At 37.5% G+C, this 22,565-nt stretch overlaps 1 protein-coding gene across 1 annotated transcript in view; it reads right to left on the bottom strand.

Annotated features, from left to right (window-relative positions):
- Positions 1-542: 542 nt before the first annotated feature.
- The window catches only part of BMP5 (bone morphogenetic protein 5), a 56,740-nt gene continuing 34,717 nt past the window's right edge, over positions 543-22,565 (bottom strand). Inside the window, exons 4-7 of the mRNA XM_069008621.1 lie at positions 16,331-16,528; positions 8,371-8,447; positions 6,398-6,508; positions 543-2,750 (exon numbers count right to left, since the gene is read on the bottom strand). Coding sequence (XP_068864722.1) covers positions 2,601-2,750; positions 6,398-6,508; positions 8,371-8,447; positions 16,331-16,528 — 536 coding nt within the window. The 3' untranslated portion in view covers positions 543-2,600. The remainder of the gene's footprint in view (positions 2,751-6,397; positions 6,509-8,370; positions 8,448-16,330; positions 16,529-22,565) is intronic.

The raw sequence follows: 22,565 nt of genomic DNA, 5'->3' as shown, positions 1-22,565 counted from the left end.
ACAAAAGGTCTTCTGTTAGTAGGTACTACTGAAGAATATCTTACCTGAACAAGTTTACAAGAAAACATGTTTATATTTACTTCTCCAGAGCCTGCAGAATGTTTGCTGCCCCTATCCTTCATTTCAACCAGAGGAATGACCAGTTATGAATTTATAGGGAATTTTAAAAACCATTTCTCCTCTCTAGTGTATTTTGAGGAGAGTACTAGCACTTGGAGGTATGATTTGAAGGCATGATTTTTATTAGTAGTGTAGATGGTTCACCATCTGCTGTTTAAGAAGCAACAAAATAAGAGTAATTTTGCAAAATGTTTGTACTAAAAATGAACTATAACAAAAGCTAGCCATAACCATTGGTTATCTGCTTTTCCTTTTAAAAGGATACATCAAGTCAGTGTCATTTTGTCATGTGTCTAAAAAGCAAAGCCACAGCAGAGGAAAATATTATTACAGGTTTATTATGTCTCAAAATATAGAAATATATTCCGACAGCATATTTTAAAGAATAATATAACAATAATCTTCAGCTTCTTAGTCTCAAAATGGTACACCATTATTTAAAAATATATTACTTAATGTACCCAAAATTTAGGATCCATCAAATTCCATTTAGAATAAATTGAATTCAAAAAAAGCATAACCACCTACCCAATTTATACAAAAAAAACAGTAATTTTTTTTTTAAAAAACAGAGGACTTTAACTTTTCTAAGAAGGTAATTCAGATGGAGACCTATTTTCCTATACACTCTTGTGCAAGAACTGCAACTAAATGTAGATATGTAGGTAATGTCAGTATAAAATACAGATGGGAGTGTAAAATGGTACTGTTCTATTAAGGGGAAAGAGTTCCCGAGGCTGAAATCAGAACTGATAAATTTTTTTTAATTAAGTGTATGCATAGAAAGGATTTATGTATTACTCCAATAGCAAGATAAAATAAATTAGTTTCTGCAAAAATGACAGCTGCCTATTCACATGCATACACACAGTCACACACACATGCTGATTTTATCAGTCTGTAATCATCTGAGTTTTCTGAGATATGTTTTAAATAACCAGAGAAGTAAGAGTTTACATGAATATACTAAGAAGAAACTTATAAATTCTATCCATTTTTAGCAACTCTTTGAGAATTGTTTAAAGGAAGCATTTTTAATGAAGGCAATTCATGATAAAAGCATATGTTATAATTAGCCATGTAATAGAGAAAAAAACATTTCTATTTTCCCATTTTCATAACACAAAAATAAAGGGGTACCCAAAGACATTAAATGTAATTAACTCAAAATAAACATATGTGTAGTGGTGGTGGGAATGGTAGTCTGAAATTGGTTGTGTAATTCACAGCCAAAGGATTTAACTTTGGGCCGAAATTTGGTGGGATTAAAAAGTTATTTATATGGATTTAAGAACTATCAAAGTTGCAATAATTAATGCTAAATAAAAGGAAAAAAATCCCATATTAAGTCTCATTATTTAAACCAATCCCCACCTGATAGAAAAGCAGATGGGACTGAAAGTAGGCTGCACCTTCTTATGAAAGATGTTTTTTATCTTTTCCTGAAAACAGCCACCACTGGGGATAAGATTTTTGATTAAACAAGTGACAGCTGCTGCATCCCATGTACCTTCCCTTGCACACTCATAAAACACATCCAGAAGTGGGTGCTAAATAAAGCAAAGCACTTCCATACCCTGTATTCTGTATACTTTGTGTATATAGTAACTTGTGTATGTAATGGGAAGGCTTTTGTTTGATTTTGGCTTGGTTTACACGATTATAAAGATACCTGCCAGAGCAGTGTAGTAGATAACAAACTGATATGATTTGAGGTAAGAATGTTGTAGTTCAATTTTTAGTATTAACTTGGAAAGTCATAGATAGAGGCAAGTCTGTCTACACGGGATTTCTGAAGCCTGGAGCCTTTTACAAACTCTTCATCACACAGGCCAAAAAGTAACATACTCCTCCAGTTACACTCATCTTGTTAAAGAAAATAGTTATAACAATTATGTGCAATTTTTTCACTTCTATTTTTTACCTGCTATTTATTTACTTAAGCATGGTTCAACATTTCATTTTTTCTAATGGAGCAGAACTTCTAAAAGAAAAAATATGTTCAGCCAAGAAGTTTTGTTTAGTTTTTTTCCTCCTGTGCCTTTTTCTAAAGAAATATCTTGCCACAGTTTTCATTGGCACAATATGACCAAATGCATTTAGTTCCTCTAACAATACAAAGCAGTTACAGAAGTTCTGGAGTTTCTAGTTTAAAAAAATTCTACACAAAAAGGCTTTACTTTACAATATTGGAATGGGATAAAGCAGATTTCAGCATGGTCAACTGAAAAATTAATTTGTGAACTTCTATTGCATAGTGAGGTGACCCATTAAATAAATGGTTCTGAAATTTTGCTCATACAAAAGAAACTATATACTTTTAAATAAATAAAAGCTACTATATACATTATACTGTACAATTAAATGAGAGATGACATGAAATGGAATAAATTTAGGCCTGCCTTTTCATCAGCAAGGCTCATATCTTGACTTTATTACAATTTTGAATAAACCCCTCTGCTTTAGATTATTTTTTTATTTTAGTGGCAGCCACATGAACGCACCACCATATTCCTGTATTTTTTTAAAATAACATTGGAACTGTCATCAAAGTAGAGCACGGAGATTGCGTTCAGTTTTGTTGGTGCACAGCATGGCTTTGGTACGTGATCAGGGAACATCAAGTGAACCTGAAAGACAGATGAATACATAGCTCATATATCAAACAGAGAGGTACAAGGACAATGTCAGTGCAAAACATGTCTTTGCAATTCAGCGAGGGCTGTGGTCACAAATTTTCCTCGGTTAGCAACTTTAAAGCACGGCTTACCTCCAGCACATTTCTCTGATTTCAATTGTGTGGGCAGAGTTATACAATAAAAGCAGATGCAGAGATAAATGAGGAGAAGCAGCCAAGACAGAAAGTTGGTTTTCAGATGAAATTTAGAGAAGAATTGGAGTTAGGCGGCTGCTCAGGAAAACATTTGAACATATTGTCTGTACCATCTTTGCTGAGGGCAGGGCATAATATGAAGCAAAGCTCAAGCCTCAGGTCTCACCAGGACCCCAGCATGTGCTAAAACGCTTTCCTGTCTTGGGGGCTGCGTGTGGAGGAAAATCTATTGCAGATAGCAAAGGCTGTGCAGGCAAAGCCTCATAAAGACACTGTTTTCAGCCTATGAAATGGTAAGATGTGGGGTCTCAGACAGTATGAGTGCATTTTAAGGTCTTAATCTAGGTACCAGTGGATCCAATTCTACTTCCACTGGCTTAAAAATCAGTATATAAGGTGGGTGCCAGCTGGACAGAATGTTTGGGGAGGGGCTGAAGCAGAGAAGTCTTCATGTTCACCAGGCTGAAATATATCAATGAAAGGTTAAAGAGAAAGAAAAGAGTTTTGAAAAGTGTCCCAGAACAAACAAGATCTAGTGGAAATAAAATGGGGGAAATACAAGTTCTTTGTACTTGAAAGAAGGTTGGATGTAATATTCTACACATGCTGAAGACTTGGAAACTGGGGAGGCCAGAGAAGAGGGAGTTGTAATAGAGAGGGCAAGAGATTATTAAGGCATGGATGAAGACTTCAGCAGTAATAGGTTTCATTTGTATGTTAAGTCTTTGTAAATCTGTTAGAGCCATCTGTCTTGCAGTGATATAAAGCCAGAGCCTTTGCCAGACAACAGAGAACAGTCTATCAGGAAACGATAGACTGTTTTACATAACAGTTACCATGAGAAGGTCTTTTGAAATGTGTAATAATAAATCCTGAAGCAGCAGTTTTGTAACAGTTTAGGCACACGTTTAAAAACTATTTAACAAATGAATAGCAAAGCACTGGAGAAAAAAATGATTGTGCCTCACCTAGGCAGAGGTTTGTCCTGCCACAAATCCTGGTCCCACCAGCCCCTGCCACCCCTGATGGAAGATCCGTGGCCCCACAATACCCCCATGGAAGTGATGTCCACAGCATTTTCAAGAATTTACCCCAAATTCAGTGCAAGTCGACCTGATGATCCACTGCCTTACATGACCAGGAAGTCAATGCTACCCCTGTGCCTGTTCTGAGGGTAATGGAAAGCAGAAGAGGAGAAGACAGTTTATAGAGCTCATTAAATGCACCCTGTCTTTTATTTATATGCATCTGTATTCTCTGTTTGCCTGAGTTCACTTGCAGAAAAACAAGAGAGAGAGAGTGAGGTACTGGCCCAGTTTCTCCTATTTTTTGTTACAAAAGAAAAAAAAGAAGCAGTAAAGTTTGGAGGGGTACCAAGGAACAATCACTTCCCAGCCCAAAGAGTAGGCTTTTTCAGAATGGTGTAATCAGTATGGCCGGGAGATGACTGCATTTGGATTAGGGTGGAGCGTATGAATAATTGCTTCCCAAGCCATCCCCATATGCACACCTTGTGTAAATCTGAATTTTGTATAATATAAACCAGAAAGCATTCAACTACTGTTATCTCATCTAATTTATGTACAGCTAAAATTTAATTAGCCTCATGATTTTTTGGCTGCACAACTGAATGCATGTACAGTACATGCAGAGAGAGACACACAATTCCAAAATGGCCATAAAAAGGGGAAAAATTAAGTATCCAATTTAAAAAATAGGACAAACTACACACATTTCTTAACAATGGGAAAATAACCACTTTTGGACAGGAAAGACACATGAGAAAGTAGCACTGGGCCAACTCTTATTTAACAGTCCATAATTGCAGGAGGGAGCTCTAACCTGGGGATCTCAGCGATATTGGCAACTTTTCTGGACAAGGTTTGCATAATGCTAAACTATTGCTTTGCTGACCTACGTTTTTTCAGCTCAGGATTGCAGATATTCTGTTCTTCATTGTCTTCTAAGCATATTGCTATATTCCTTGCCAGCTGGCATTTTCTGTTCCCTTTCACCTGAACCCCTTAACACACTTCTATATATTTTCAGCCTCTGACATTTTCCCCTCTTTTTGTAAATCTTGCTGACTCAAATTCTAGTATAGAGGAATAATGTTGCATTGGTAACTGGCCTTGGAGAAGGTAAATGAAAAGTTGAATGGAAGGGAGTTTTTAAAAATGTCCCTCTCATGTAGAAATTCTTGGCAAATTTCACAAACAGAATTTGTTTTCTATCAGAAAGAAATCAAACTTCATTTTTGTTTGTTTGCTTGTTTGTTTTTGGGTTGGTTTTTGATGTGGGGTTTAAATTTGAGGGGGATGTTGGGGCCAGTATCCCAGGTAGTAACTCCACTCATTTCTCAAGGGGGAAAGGTTTTTCAGGTCCAGATTTTTAATGTGTAAATAAAAGAAAAAGATCACTATCCATGGACAGACTCATCAGCATAATCTGATGGTCAGGATACCTTACCATTATCAGTTTAAATCAAAGGGAACCTTAAATTCATGGTTCTCTAATTGAAGTTGAATGCCTTGATCTTCCAGAAACTAACTGGGGATGGCAACCCTTTCCTGTTCTCATTTCATGCTGTTGCTCCCTCCTTGTGTATAATCTCTCATTCCTCTACTTCTTAAAATCATTCTGCTAATACCAGTGCTATTCAGAGTCAGTTCTTCAGCTGGCACAGGGGAAAAATCAGTTTTTGACCAGACTGACCAGACTTTGACCTCACAACATTACATTTAGTCATAGTCTAAAGATCATGATTTCTGTAGCTGAACGCTGCTGGGGTAGAGGAGGCCTAGCCAGCTGCCTCAACTAAGATCATCTTTTTGGCTGCTCCAGCTGAGGCACAAGACTAACATAAGAATTAGCAGAGGCAGAAAGCTGGCTGCAAATCCCCTTTTACATGTACCAGGCAGAGCAACAGATCCAAACACACTTATTTTTAAATTGCATTTGTAAGCCAGGCATGACTGAACACAATTTCTTACATGCAAATGCATCTGTTTGCAAAGCTTCACATTAAATTACAGTGTAAGAATCTTTGCCAGCAGTTGACAACAGAGGTCCACAAAGTGGCCAAGTGTCATCATTTCTGGAAGGTATAACATGTAGATGTTAACACTGAGCTTCAATAAGCTGCAAAAACTCTTGGAAGTCAGACCAGGGGGCCCCTTTGCTTCCTGTCTACACAATTCTCCAGTAATATAACACAGTCTTCTCATGTGCTATTGCATTTGAAATGGAGGTGAAGCCTACCACACAGGCCACTCTGAGCAGCTCATCCTCTCTCCAACAAAATCACTAAAGCAGGTTTTCAAAATGAGCTAAGATTTACCCAGAAATAATCAAAATTCAGTAGTGGTAAACAGAAGAGTCAGACTCTAAGCAAAGACACAAACAACTGAAGCATAGGCAACTATAACACAGTCAGAGGCATACCAGAGTCTGAACAATGGCATGGTTTGTTGCATTCATGTGGGCATTGAGGGGGAAAGAGCACTCTCCATCACAGTAAAACGCAGCATAGCCCTCTGGTGCAATAATCCAATCCTAAAACAAGAACAAATAAATCCACTCATTATATTTTCTCACTCAGGGAATTTATAACTATATCAAACTAAGACTTGCTCAATGAGAAAATGAACTTCAGAAGGTGGCATGTGAAATGAATGGGTTAATTCATCTTTTGAACAAACAATGGTTTTTTTAAAAAAAAGACTTGCTTTGTTCATGAAAATTGAGATGAAAACTAAATTGAACTTAAAAATCTGTACTGAATACCAACTAATGAGGCTATAAAGGAGATTAAAGATTAAAAAATATTTGCAGAATACTTTCCCTTCCAGGCTAAAAATCTTGAGCACTTCTTGGTGCAACAAAAGTAATTAAAATGCATTCTCCTCCAGCTTACTCAATACTGTTAACTGTATTATTACATGAGACTGAGGGTTTCTAGTGATTACCCGTTGGCATGTCAATGAATCATACATTTTCAGTATTTCAAGCAACACAGCATGGGCAAAAGACCACAAGAGGGAAAATATTTTAAAAAGTTAATGGAAGCTCTGTGTTTAGTTTGCTGAGTTCCTCCTTTGCCAGGTAATGGAGGTGCTGCAGGAAGGCCAGAGAGGATCAAGTAGCTACTTCTTGGGATTTGTATCTTTCTTTTTTTTTTTGTATCTTATTTCCCTCCAGGTTGCACTGATCAGATATTGTACAGTGTAGCTCTGGCTTTCCAGCAGAAACTTTTAACTCTTATAGTAGTTTTTGTGTTAAAAATAGATTTTCTTTTTTCTATGGCTACCTTGGGCACTATGGCCGCTAATCTGAGAGCCTGGCACATCTTGGAGCATACCAGAATTTACTGTTTAAAAAAAAAAATTAGAACTTTTGATATCTGAAAAAAACCCCTGTAATCTAGAGACAATGGCTCACTTGTTCAGTGGCCTGAGTTCAATACCACAAGCCTGCTCTGTGGCCCTGGACAGAGTAATTATGCTTTGCAGGCTTGGGAAAACATCCTCTGCCTACTTCTTCAGGCTGCTGTGGGGATAAATATACTATAAAATATCAGACAGGATAATGAGGCCATATGAGAATCTGAGCTAGATACATAAAGGATGAGCTGTCACTAGGGAGGTAGCATACTTTTTCTCCTCATAGACTTGTTCTGCTCCTGGAGAGTTGTTTTAAAATAATTCAGAGAAATGTGAAATGCATAGACAGCCATCCCAGAGTTCTTACCTACATATGCAATACTTATAGGTTGCTGATGGCCTTCTTGTTGTTTCTTTACAGAGAGTTCCTTGCTTTCTGGAAAAAACTCTAGATTGATCTCTATTTTCTTTTCCCATAACGCACTGCCTTTGACTTCATGACCTTTTACTGTAAGTACATTTTTTTTTGTTACTGTATGGCAGGATGAGTTTTCCTCAGAAATTATATAAAATTAGCTATGGTGTTGCAAAGATCACTGAGCAGTGATCCAAGATTTATTTCCCCAAGGACCCTACCCCAGCAAAGTCTCTATGGCCTGCAGTAGACAGCACTGAACCAGGGAGGTTTAAATCCGAACTAATGAAAATTTAAAACGTTTCATTACTTGGTGTGGGGATTTTGGTATCATTTGGTTTCATTTGGTCTCTTGAGCAGTAGTTCAAATTTATCTTTATGTAAATGGATCCAAATTATAAAGCTGCTAATGTATGCAATATCTTTGAGAGAAGAACTAAACAGGTAAAGTTACATTGGTAGCAATGCTGATAAGGATTTGTTACAAAATGCATATAAAGAATTTGTCTCTCATCATTGAAATACTAATTTCCATAAAGAAAACAGAGTGTAAATAATGGGAGACTTTAAAATAGATTGTCCCAGTTTGAACTGATGGGAAAGAGCATTTATCATCTTACCTGCCATCCTAAGTCTCGGAAACTCACATAAAGTTCATGTTTCTTACATGCTTGCTTTTGCTCGCTTGTGTTATAATCTACGGGAAGTAAATAACATTAATAAATTATTTGGAAGCATTGATAGAACTGACAAGCTTTATCTATTTTTGAGATCCTGACCAAGCTATACAAAGGAAAGGAAAACCATACTGTCATTTATATTCCTAGGGCTAGTTGTAAAGACAACGTAAACCTGGAAATCCAGAATCAGCATAGTCAGACTGATACAATTTCTGTACACTGGCAAAATAATGCATACAACATTAGGGGAAAGAGGTTTACAAGATGTCTATTTGCTGGCTAGCTGGGGAACACCTCTGATAATATCCACACAAGTATCCAAAGAGGACAAGTGAGAGAGCATGATCCAAAATATGGGGAAGTCGTCTGTAGGTTGGCACGTTTTTTATTGCCAGGTAAAGAAAGCAGCTCAATTCAAAAGATGAATTAACAACAATAAAAAATGTCCTGAAACAAGGGAATTTCCGAAAGTCTCTTAGTTAAACACGTAGTAGCACATTTTATACTTCTTAATTTTTACCATATTTTGTGGAAATATTCACCACTTGTTGATCCTCAGCTGGCAATACTAATGTAAACAACTAGACTAACAGGTGCTATTTAAAGGACTGAAAGCTCACTGTCAGAGGTGTGTCAGGACAGGAGGACACAGAGAACCTTTCATACATGCTTCTCCACAACAACCTTACTCCTGGAGAAATTCTAGCACTTGCTCCTTTCTGCTCCTAAGTACCAGGAAAGGAAGGGAACAGGGTCATGCCTTCATCACATTAGTCCCCAAACTTGGTTTATAGAGCTATTCATGTGATGCCATATGTGAGGCATGTGACAGAGCAGGGAGTACAGGCTGTGTCCTGTTTGCAATTCAAGAATTCTTAAGGTACTTTTTTGAACCAAAATAACCATTCTGGGAAAAAAATTCACAAAACAATTCACAAAAACAACAACAAGAAAGAGCAGACAAACAAACAAAACTCCACAAAACCCAAACAAGGAAGACATGGAAAAAGAAACAAGTCCTTCAGTTTCAGGAAAAGAATTTTTTAAGGAACATTTCTTTTTAACATTGTAAGACTTGAGACTGAAATGGGAAATTTCAGGATAATTAAGAGAGAAACTCGTTTTTCACATAAAATAAAAGAAACTTCTGCAGTATATAAACTAATCTGTGTAGTTCATCACTATTCTTACAGAAAACTCTTCTAATATATGGTCTAGAGGAGTTTTTCTGCAAATTTTCCAAGTGCTTCTTGTCAGCCATCCTGACCTCTGCTACCATTGCTTCTCTGTGTTCTCTTCAGCTTCTCTGTGTCTTTCCGAAGATGTGATAGTCACAACCAAACACAGTGTGAAATAAAGTAAAATACTTGTTTCATATTATTTCAGGCTTATTTTCTAGTATTATAACCCAGAATAGGAGTTTTGCAGCAAACCCACACTGTCAAGTGATCAGCTTCCAAACTTGTTTTTATATATTCCTGCCTCGTCAGCCTTAGGAGTCTTTTGTAGTTATATAAATCAATTAATAAAGAACAGATTGGGGATGAGGATGCTGATGAGAACTGTAGCATGATGGGGCTGCAGCAACCATGGTAGAGTTATGGTTCTGAGGGATGACGTCAACAACAGCACTGCAACCCATTGCAAGTCTAGCAAGTATGGCACAAATCCCCTGTGGCTGACTAGGAAAATCTTGACTGAACTCAGATTCAAAAAGGAAGCAAAAGTAATGTGTAATTGGGATGAACTACACAGAAATAATATAAAAATATTGCCTGGGTATGCAGGGATGGATGTTAGGAAAGTTGAAGCTGGAGTTGAAACATGAGGGATGTGAAAGTCAACAAGAAGCACTTCTATAGGTACATTCACAGTAAAAAGAAAACATAAGAAAAATACAGCTTTGTTGTTCTGTAGAGCAAAGGACATAGTTACAAGGACTCAGAACAGGTTAACGTAGTCAATGACTTCTTTGTCTGTTTTTTACTGGCAAGATTTGCCCTCAGGACTCCCAAGTCCCTGTTCCTAGTGGCTGAAGCTGTACCCACAGTAATGGAGTTAGGAATCAGTTAAGCAACTTGAAGATACATGAGTCCATGTGAGCAGAGCGGATGAATTTCAGGGTGGGGAATGAGCTGACCAACACTGCAAAGTCACTTCCTGCCATTTTTGAGCATTCATACACTGAAAGACATTTCTGATGATTCAAAATGGAAAAATATCACACCCATCTTCAAGACGGCCAGTCAGCTTAACCTCAGTTTCTGAGAAGTCTTTGGAACAAATTCTCATGGAAACTGTCCAGGCACACAAAGAACAAAAAGGTGTTTTGGGAACAGTCAGCATGAATTTACTAGTTCAAACTGGGCCTAACCAACCTAACTGTTTTCTGTGATGATCCGACTAGCTTTGTGGGCTTTTGAAAAGCTCTGGGTGTTGTTCCCATTACTTTTAGGAAGGTTTTGGATATGGTCTCCCTTAGTATTCCTTGAGTCAAATTGATCAAACCAATGAATAACTTTGATAGGTAAGAATATAATGGATGGAAACTTAGCAAGACTGCTGGGCCCAAATAGCTGGGATCAGTGGCGCAAAGTCCAGATGGCAGCTGGTGACTAGGGGGGTCCCTAAAGGATCAGTACTGGTATTAACATCTTTGTTACTAACTTGGACAATAGAACAGAATGTGTTCTCTGGAAGTTCAGAGGGTATGAGATCTGAGAGGAGTGCTCAGTCATCCAAGTTACCAGTAAAAGGTCGGACTGAACCAGATGCAGAAGAGACTCGACAAGATGTCATTCAAAATACACAGACAAATTTTTATCTTATTGTTAACATGCCCTTTGAATAGACTTTTTCTTTATTTTTTAAACAGGGTATGTATCTACTTTCTATTGAATACACATGAGCCCAATATGACTCTCAAAACTGTGGCAAAAGCTGTCCTCAAGTCAAGGTATGTCCATTTGCAATACTAAATAAGCACCAGGGATGTTAAGTTAGGCTTTCTAAGCTATAACACCTCAAATCCTCATAATTTTAAAGACAAACACTGCATTCTTTCCTGTGGTGTTTTCCTAGCCCTTCTATGACAGTCATTAAAGGATCTCCACATATAGCTGGTTATGTGTTGCCATCTCAGGTACTCTCAGTTGTCCCAGGGCATTCAAAGTCGAAATATACACCCACATCCCATGGGAGTTCTGTGTCTTTTTGGAGTAGCAACTGGAAGTGAGGCAGGACGCCCTAAGATATCACAAGTTTTCAGAAATCTATATGCCTTTATTACAACCAAAATCCCTAAGTCATACCTTGTGCTGAGTTGTCTGTAATAATCTAATGGGTTCTGAACACACTCTAGATGTACAGTGAGGGTAGTTGAAAGTAAAGGAACTTAAAAAAATGGAACTGAGCTCACTGGTCACTCTTCACAAGGATCTATACATTCATTTTCACTGACATCAGTGCTCATACGAGGTCAATATTGAGCTTTTCTGTCTCAGCTATTAGCAGGAATTTAAAACTCATACATATAGAATACAAGTCACTTTGCAAAAAAATTGTGACTGAAAAATGCGGAAAAGATGAACATGAGAAAGTCAGGAAAGTCACAATATGGTTTTAGATAGCACACAAGCAGGCAAACAAATGAAAGCTGAAGATTGTGTTTTTGCCAGTTTTCTCTGCAGTGCCATTTTCATATTCAAGAACATGTACAGAAGTTTTACTGCCAGGATGTAGCAGAAGTCCATACAGTTAAAGGAGAAAATCTGAATAGTACGTAGGTAAGTCATCGCACAGATGTCGTCATCGTTGTGATATTCTGAGCCATTTGAATATAGGTTCAAATGATGTGTGGTCACACCAGAACACCTGATAAAATGGCCTGTGTGTACAGACTGTAAGCCATTTAATCCATTCACCTACAAAGAAAGTGAGACTCAGGAAGGTCTCTATTCCTTCCTTGAACTCTATCTTTCATGAAAGACAAATGTTGTGTGTAATATAACATTTCATGTAAGTATCAAATGTGACATTTATAATAAGATCTGGTGCCAAGGATTCAATTTCACATACTGTAGCTTCAAGTCCCATATGCTTATTCTGTCAAGAATCAAAACCATAGGCTATTGTGATTGAGAAAGCATTGTTCCTCAGCTATTCAGGGACTGCAGTTGGAATCTAAACCCCTACATAGGAGAAATAGCTGTGGAAGGAGGGCAATAAAATATATGTATAAGAAATTTAATGAGATTTTTTTCCAGGGGAAATAAAGACATAAAAACATGCTTATACATACTATTACAATTATATGTTATTATATACATACTATTTTGAATTAGTTAGTGTGACACCGAGCAATAACATACACAAAATGCAGCCTTAAGTATTGTCTTCTGGTTTTATCTCACTCCATAGAAACAAAAAATTATGTAGCTTCATTTTTTAGTTTCCTGATGTAAGTCACTATTCAGTATTTAAATGTGGATATTCTCTAGTGCCAATTACACTGTAACTCTTTTTAGACGATGTTAAAAAAAATTAAAGTTAAACCAGCTTTTTTTTAGGGGAGAGCTATGTTATGTACTTTGTAAACAACCTGCCTGTTTTGGTTTGGTTTGGGGGTTTTAATTATTTTTTCTTTTATCTACAGTTTGACAAAAATAAAACTGGGTAAACAATAGAGTTCCATCCTCTGTGCATAGCAGGCAGGCAGAGCCTGAATGCTAAGCTTAATTCTGTATGTCTTTGCACTGCATTGATGTCATCTCGAAGTTCTTAGCAACACAGGGATGATGACCTGTGACCCCAATTTCCCAGGTGTTATAATAAGCAATACATAAGATTTTATTTTCTTCATACTGTGATTGTGTATATGACAGAATCATAGAATGTTAGTTGGAAGTGACCTTAAAGATCATCTAATTCCAACTCCCCTGCCAGGGACAGGGACTCCCCTGATTTTCCACTATACCAGGTCTCTTCCAACCTAAACTATTCTGTGATTTTGTGAAAATTCATTAATAATTGAAAAAATGTATTGTCCTTTGGAAGGGAAGAGCTGAGTTGCCCAGTGAGGCTTTCCTTTTTGACATGCTGAGAAGACAGTAAAGCTAATTGCTGAAATTCAAGAACTTAAAAAATAAGAAGGGAAAAAGAAGAAGGCAAAATACAAAAGGCAAGAGGCAAAAGAAAGATGACAAAAGGCAAAGGGAAACAGGGGGAAAAAAGATAAAGAAAAAAGAAAAGGGGAAAAAAAGGAGGAGAAAATTAAGAAAGAAGCAAGGAGAAAATGAAGACAAGATTGTGGTAAAGTTGAGACTGATGTATAGAGAAATATCCAAAGTCTGCCACATATGAATGACAACATACCTGTCTGAGTCTGGCTACACTACCTCTGGCTATGTAAGTGAGCGTTTCTCACTGTCAGTGTCTGTCTTAGATGCTGTAGCTACAAGATTATGGAAGAAGCTTAGAAATGAAAAGACCTACATCACAAAATTATTTTTGCCCATCACTGTGTCAAGTGTCTTGCATCAGGGAGTGAATGAGAATTGAATACAGTCTATTGACAGTCTTCCATGAGAAAGAGGATGGACACAATTCTTTGTTTTTTTCCCCAAAAACTTTTTTGTTTAAATATGAAGAGATGAATTATACTTTTGAAGTACTGCTCATTACTGAAGCTGTAGAGAACTTGGACAATTAGCCTTCTCCCACAAACCTGAAAGGATGCAGTATGTCCCCCAGATCCTGGGGCTGTGAAGAGAAGAAAAAGAGCATAGCAGAGCATAGAGCCTCGGATAGCAGGCTCTCCACATGGAGGGACTATATTCTGAAAAGACTCAAAGATCAGAGAAATTAGAACATGTTCTCTTCTGTGTGTCTTTTTTGCACTCTGGTAGCATCTGGATAGAATCCATAGCCTTCAGCATGCTCATCCACAGCAGTTGATGAGTATTGTTGCAATAGTTATTAAAAGTGTTCTGGATCATCTATAATGTGAGAAGTTCAGTGAGCGATCATTAATGACACCCAAATAAAAGAAGTTTGTTATTTGTGACATGGGGGTTGTTGAGGCAAAATGCAAGGCAAGAACATGGAAGCTGATTTGCCACAGTGCAGGAGCTACACCTCCAAGCAGTTCTGCTGCAGAGGATGTTTCTGTGTGAAGCTGTGGTCACTCATCTACCTTCAGCTTTGCCATCTTTTCCAGACTGCCCATATCTTGCTGCCTCCCTCTCCACGCAGTGGTCAATGACTCTGATGAAATTGCATGAGTAATTGCTTCTTAACGTGATCTTGTTTAAACAGTGCGGTTTTCTTGAACTGCAATCTCTTTTGAAAGAGACCTGCCCATGGATCAACATATGTAGTGATTTACTCTGTGCTTATGTAGACCTTAAAGAGATTAGGATAAAATTTGTTTCATAATGCACATTTCACTAGAGATGTTCTGATTTTTCTTATTTTACAACAGGTCTGGAGCACAACTGAATTCACAGATAAGGTTGAAAAGTATTTTGAGACTTACAGACAACTCTCCCTGAGGTAATTCTCATGTCAATGCAACTTTCCAGCATTTGATAAGGTTGTGTTTTTCCCAGGTTAAACCAGGAAGGAGTTTGTGTTCAGCTTTCCAGCTACAATCAATGAGGACTAAGAAATCTGTTCAATTCTCATTTTTTCATGCTCTAGATACATAAGATTCAATATGAAACTGTGATATTTATATTTAGGTATCTTGTGTGTACCATGTACTTAGATGATTTTCCCTTCACCCAAAATAATGCAATTCTCAAAGTTAATAGACTTTTTCCAGGGAATAGGAAAAATTATTTATTTCTTTGACTTCTTTAGCAATGCAGTAGTAGTTTTTGGTTGTTATAGTAAAATTACCCTTCTGCAAAAGATCTGGGAAAGGCTTTTGCGTTGCATTAGAGTGGTCTCTAGCCTGCCTCTGTCAAGGTTCGGAGACAGATATAAATAAGGCATATTGCTCATAACACTTCTCCTCAAATAGATGAGCTGCACTCCCAGGCTAAATTCCTTCCACAAAATACTGATTTCCCTACTTGTAGACATCCATGGGGTTTAAGAACAGCACTTATATTAAGGTTTTGATATGCTGTTATTAAATCTGCCATGTTTCTCGAAAGATACACTTTCACACCCTTTTCCCTAAAAGTAGAAATGTTTGTTCAAAAGTGAGAATATTTAGAAAGTTACTTTGTGCCTTTAGCTGAAAGGACCATTTCAGGAAAAACTGGAGCAAAATTTATTCCAGGCTCTAAAGTGATTAAGAACATTTTCATGTGCATTATTGTCAGTACCTTTCAGGTAAGCGACTAAATTCACTCCATTGAGGGATATATTGTATATTTACAACAGTACTTGTCAGCTGATCTGAACTCCTAAACAGCTTACAGTTTTTCAGATAGGTTAAGCTTCCTCATTTCCAGTATTGAGATTTTAGTGTTACATCTTGTCTTCTTCAGCTGGGAGGCAGTTTAACAAGAGTCTAAACACCGTCCTTTGCTGAGGCTTCCTAGACAAGCAGTAGGGGTGCAATCCTTCTCTTTACCCTCTACTTTTTAGTTATGCATAACAAAGATATCATCCAGCTGAGTACTGTGTAGGCCTAGTTTCAAGTTCAGACACAGTCTTTCTTAAACTACTTGGTCATTTCACCTTCCTGGGGCCCATGATGCATGTAACTGATCTGACTTACAGAAGGTAGACCGTGTCCAGGGCCAACATAACAAAAGAGGAGTGGGAACATGATTTCTGACAATTCATCCAGTGAGCAGCATCTTTTTGAGCTGTTGTGACTGCATTGCATTTGAGCAGGTGCCCATAATTCCTATAAAAAGACTAGTAAATAATTGCTCCATCTTACCCCCAATGCTTGGCATCCTAGAGGACTCCTGTTGACTACTGGATTTGTTGCGGTTCTGATTTTTCCTTTTATTGTTGGCTGCTCGGACAGAACGGAAAAGCACTTCACTTGCCTTGAAGAATGCAACCATGAATGGTTGCTTTGACTGAGGCCCATGTCTTCCAACCAGGCCAGCAGATTTAACATTGATACTTCGACCTGTAAAGCAATGGAAGTTGCAAGTTGAAAGGTGAACTTCTGCCCTTCCCTAAGCCACAGCAGCAGTTCAACTGCTGACTGACTCATAGCAAGGAATTTGCTATAAGCCTGAATTTACATGATTAGGAGTCCTATCCATGTTTTGTTGAACAGAACATAAAAAGACAAAAAGCTCAACCATTTGCAAAAGTTTCAACAGCTTTACAGGTACAATTTGTTATTGCATAAAATTGCAGTCTCTGTGTGCTATATACCTTATTCATTCCACAGCATTTTAATTCAGTCTCATGCATACATCTATAGAACTGAAAAATAAATGAGCCCCATTAAAGTCTATTTTCTATAAAAGGGATAATGTAATGCAGTCTTCTAATTTTAAATCGTTTCAGTGTGACCTGGAACCTTATATCGCCAAAGCAAATCAGTAGCAAATAGAAGTGTAGATAATAAATATAATTCTCCTTTAAAAATAAATATTGTGCAGTGTTACTCAAACTGATGTTCATTCACCAGTAAAGGTGGGAAGCCATTCAGTTGTTCAAGAGAAGAGAGTTTGAAATATGTACATTATTGACTCTGGTTCTGTTCCCAGGGGATGTGCATATTTCTTTAAAATATTTGTTCAGTCAGGACTGTGTGGTAACCTCACTATATTATGTGGTCTAAACCTCACTGAAAGAAAGGAAAGCAAAACAAGTCACTGAAACTGCATCAGTGACATTTTAGCAAATAAACCCTTGCTCTTAACAGAATTTATTTTGGCAGCATAAACACTTTTGTGCGTACGTGTATTATGCAGAGCCATTCAACCGTCAGAAAATGAGACAGTGTCATGTGAAGCTGTGCAGCTGTGCAGGGTGGGGGACACAGAGGTCCTTTAAGCAGGAAGGTATGGGCACTGGCACCGCGTGTGCTGGGCGGCATCGGGGCGCCTCAGGGCTCTTCTAAACCCACTGGAAAGGTTTGTTATGTGGGCAGTGAAGGAGCATCTGCCTCACAAACGTATAATGCTGTTAACTCAATCACCCTGAAAAAGAACTTGCAAACAAGCATAGGAGTAAACCTTATAGAAATAAGCATATAGGTTTCCTTTTCAAACACAAACTTACAGTGGCTGCATGCCAGAGTCTATATTTCTTAAAAAAACTCTATCACTGGCATAAATGAAAGAGGCAGTTTGATTTGTGGTTAAAGTAGTTTCCATTCTACTTCCACTGTAACAAATGTATTAATTCAGCTCAGACTTCCTCCTTCTGGCAGCCCTTTTGCAGTAAAAAGAGAAATTAGAAGTTCCAGCCAAATACCATACCTTGAACTGACCCACTTCAATACATAAACACTTTTACAACATGTTTATTCAGGTGTAGCACTTTAAATTGGTTTAAGATGTTTCCAGTGACAGAGAGCCCAGCAAAGGCAAGAGAAGAACTGAGAAAGTTAGCAGTTACGGAGCAGAGTAATTGGCAACATATTCTGAACAATTTTGATAATTACTTTTTTGACTGCAAGGGAAAAATATATTTGTTGAAGCTTCTGATTTCATTTAAAATGCCTTTTTAGTATTTTGTTCCTTTAATTCTTCTTTTCATGTGTTTGAGTTACTATTAAATAATTCAGTAACATTAATTTCTGTATGTTCCAATCTTCTGTTGCAAGCCAGATATGAAAAACTGTATACACTATTCTCTATTCATAACAACGTGGACAAGCTAGCTTCTTACCACAAAATTCCACATTTCCCTTCATTTCTAGAGGGAATATTTTTACTATTTTTCTTTATTTTTCATTCCAATGACTTTCAGAATTTTAATTTTATCTGTAAAATATAAATGCTTTACTGGTGGACATTTTAAGAATACTATTATATTTATATATTGAGAACTGTAAAGGTGTGTGAAGCTTTTCTGAATTTAAATCTAGGTTCTCTGAATTTACAATGGTGGATATTGTGTGTGAAGCAAAATATCCTTCAAACCAATGTGAACTCCCTTTAAAATAACTTTTAATATTATTAAGTTTCCTCTGGGTTTCCTTCAGACTTCAGCAATGAGATGGCTATTACAATTCCACAAGTTAAGGCTTACTTGGTTATCCAAGGTATAGGGATATAGTATAAAAAATTAATCCTGTAACCCACAGCCTTTTTACACACAGAAACAGCTTATGTGACTTTATTCCTTTATGTGCTTGATCTTCTAAGCAGCCAGCATAAGTTTTTAGGACCCATTTGTTTAATTCATAAATGGTGTATGCACTGGATCTGCTTCTAGTGCAAAGGAAAGCTTTTATTGACTTCTGTGGGTTCATCGTTAAACTTTTCTCTCTCAGTTTATCATAGACCTTAGCTTAACTGCAACTTTCAGAAGACGAAGCAATCAAAATATACACTGCCCTTGAGACTCTATATTTCTTCTGAGGAGGACCTCTGAACTGTTTGGTTTGGAAATTCAAACTACATATGTTATCTCCATTTTTGGTTGCTTCTTTTCAGAAAAAGGTTGCATTTACAGAACTTCTATTATCCTTTATTTAAAAAAAAAGGAAAAAAAGAAAGAAAAAAAAAGTGCATGTGGGATATTTTCCTTCAGTCTAAAAAGCATTGCCCCTTCTTGAACAGCAGGTTATTCAAAGTATTCTGCCTCTGAAAAGCATCAAGCTTTCTGCCACAGCAGTAGCTCCACTGTGTGTGCCATAGTCTTGTTAGCCAGCCCTTAACTTGTCTGTAGTGTCAATTTCAGAATACATTAAAAAATTATACTCTATCCTGAATTTCCCCTTCTAGCAAGAAGCATTCATGGGCTTCATTTTTGTAAGTAGTTTTAATCTATCATTTCTTGTAAACATTTAGAAAACGCTTAGCTTCAATGACAACTGAAAATCCATGTCTCTCAGGCGTGTAGTTGCTCCATACTGTGGCATTAAAGCAATACTTTCTAAAATCAGCTGAATGACTCAGGCTGACCTGCTTAACTACACTCGGAGCTTCAGCCACATGAAACTCATAAAACCAAAACAGCAAAGTTTGTCTTTCTGCTTCTCTTGAGCATCTCTGAACAAGAATTGAACTCGGTCAAGCATTCCTGAAAATTGGTTTGGTTTTATCCTTTCATTATATTTTTAATTCTGGCAATTTCAAAGATTTTCTTCAGATTTCAGAAGAAAATAAGAAAGTTCAAGTAACCAGCAGTCTGCTTGTGCCTGCTCCATTGAATTTAGCTACTGCAATTGCCCCTGCACCTAGGAAAAAACCCCAAAAACATAATGGATTTACACTGTGCGGTGACAGTCCAGAGTCTTTGTATTCTTCACGTACTGGCATGCATTTCTCAATACTGCTGTGACAATTAATTATCTCTTCTACATATTGGCAGGTATATTTGGAGACTAAAACTTATTTAAAGCACTATGTTCCAAATTTCCTGAACTCCTTAGTCCTTATTCATAGGATTCTGAGCCTTTGGCAAGATATATTTGTTTGACTTGGCATTTAAACCTTTTTTTGGCTTTTATACTATTTGATAGTAAAGTGCCCTTAGCAGTTTGCATAAAAGCTTGCATGGAAGTTCAGGTTTGACTGACTGAACTGAATGAATATTATTTGCCTTTTCACATTTCCTCAGCTAATAATAAAGGAATCACTGCTGCAAAAATAACTCAGATGTTCGGCTTACAAAAAGGTCCTATCTCAACAATCCTCACAATTTTGTGCCTTTTGGTTTTTTACCTAGAAATTAGGAATAGCACTCAAGGTGATAAATGCAGAGCTATTTGCTGTGTCACTATGTCACATGCACTCATATCATACAATTCTTTTCGTGAACTGATCAAGTTCTATCTTAAAAGTTCATTTCCCCCGCAGCTGCTCCAAATGGAAATGCAAAAGCCCTTCAAGCATTCAGTAACAATCTCTCTCGCAGTCTTGACCGGGAGACGTATCCTTGTTTTCCATAACATTCAGAAAGCTGACTTTTTCTGATTGGCAGTGTGGATGCCAATGACGGCGGTAAGATTTGTGCCTTGGCTTTATCTCCTCAGACAGCATATATTTTAAGCAAAATATTGATCAGACACTAATTTTGCAAGAGCTTTCAGTCATTATGCATCCTAGCCAGATTTACACTGGCAACACAGCACGATGAGTAATTCCAAAATCCATTCTTTTGTCCTGAGTCATCAGACTGTAGCAAACTGCTCATTTTGTTATGAAAAACAAGAACTTATTTACTTTCAAAAGTGTTTGAGAAGTCACAAAACACATTTTACAGATTAACCACCACTGCTAAGTCACAGTAGTTATTTTGGTAATAATTTTTCATATTTTTACTTAGAAATGAAAAATTTACTGATTCTCAGAACTCATTTCAACATGGTTGGCTGAAAAAAAAAATTAAAATTCCAACGCCACACCTATGGTTTGCTTCTTTTGGGGAGTGACACCTGAAATGAGGATTGGGAAAGGCCTTTTGAAGAAATATCCTGAGCATCCAAGGTCCAATAACATCTAATATTTGAGAAAAAAGCTGCCCATAGGCTCTGAATCTGAAAGAACACAGTAGTTTTCAAAATTAGATAGAAAATTTTGTGGTTTCTCATGCCCAAGGAGAACTCTTGAGAGCAATGGGACTTGAAACAAAAGAACGGAGGTAGACTTTGGCTACCTAAGCTTATTTTAAAAAAAGAGTAGAGAAAAGCTAATAACACCAGTGTGATGGTCCATATATAACACATCCTCAACATTCCAACTCCAAAGTACTTTTTACTGTCTCTGTTGTATCATCTACATAAACTACTATGCAAACTTTTCCTTTGGTGAACACATTTATCTATAACAACATAAAATATGCTTTTGACACAAGCTTTATGTGTTTGATTAACTCTTTTTCTCCCTGGAGGCTTTAAGGAATTCTGACAAACGGGTGGTCTTGGATGCTTCGCTCTGCCTTTCCTAGGCTTCACAGCTTTAGTCACTACTAGATTTATCTTTTGTTTCTCAAATCTTATATTTAGTTGTTTTTACTCAGTTCATTTGTGTATCTTTTTGTGTTAATTTTGATATTCGTAAAGTTCTTGAAGAAAGTGCTTGGGAACATGCAAGGAGCCCTGATATGCTGTATAATATGGCAGTACCATATATGCTTACACAAAAAATCAGATATAATTAGACACAAAAATGCTCTGGAAGTACTTGATTTATCCTTTCAAGTTAATGCACTTAAACTATGAGTGGCTTGTGGGAGTCCTGGGGCTTTTCTGCACCATTAAAAAATGTGTTTAGGAAGACAATAAAACAAGGAGAGATTAGATTAATTGGTCATCACCAAAGAATAAAATGGATAAAAGCCTTCTGAATGGAATGGAACACAAATGCCATTATCTCTAAACTAATGGTGTTGAGAAGCAGAGGTATCCTTCATCTGTCTGGGGAGCAGGGTGTGGGGGGATTTGCACAGCTGTACAGCCAGGACCAGTGTGCACCAGTGGTGGTAGGAGAAGGGGCGGGAGCCCTTTTCACTCCCCTCCTTGGCCCTTCTGCTTAAAGCGAGTGTGCCCTTACTAACAAAGGGTGTGTTCACTTGCTCAAAGCTGACACAATGAGGACCATATTTGTGACCCAGCTGGAAACTAAGGTTTCACCTATCTGAACAAATTAAAGAGTGCTGGAACTGGATCATCTGCTCTGCTCTGGTTGGGAGTGTGCTCCTGGTGCATTTAAATCCTGTGCCAGCTCCACTGCAGGGTCAATAGAACCTCAAGGCAGCACTGCATGGGACCTTTCTCATGGGGACAGCTGTCATGGGATCACCCTGTTTTGGAGACTGAGAGAGTCATCCCTCCAGCTTGTTTCACACCACAGTATTCCTGAGCATGTTTAATTTACTAGTGCAATTTTGGCCAAAGTCAGCTCTGAACCAGAAATGAATGTAGCTGTACTTAGGCAGTGCTTGAGCCCAAGCTAATAAAACCTGCTGAGGGGCAGGATGTATTAGCTCGGGTTCAGTGCTGTGCTAACATGCCTATATGGCTTCCAGATGGCTCC

This window comes from Aphelocoma coerulescens, chromosome 3 (genome assembly GCF_041296385.1).
Source record: "Aphelocoma coerulescens isolate FSJ_1873_10779 chromosome 3, UR_Acoe_1.0, whole genome shotgun sequence".
Classification (NCBI taxonomy): Eukaryota; Metazoa; Chordata; class Aves; order Passeriformes; family Corvidae; genus Aphelocoma; species Aphelocoma coerulescens.
Note: the sequence above shows the minus strand (reverse complement) of the source record. Positions and strands in the feature narration are given on the sequence as shown.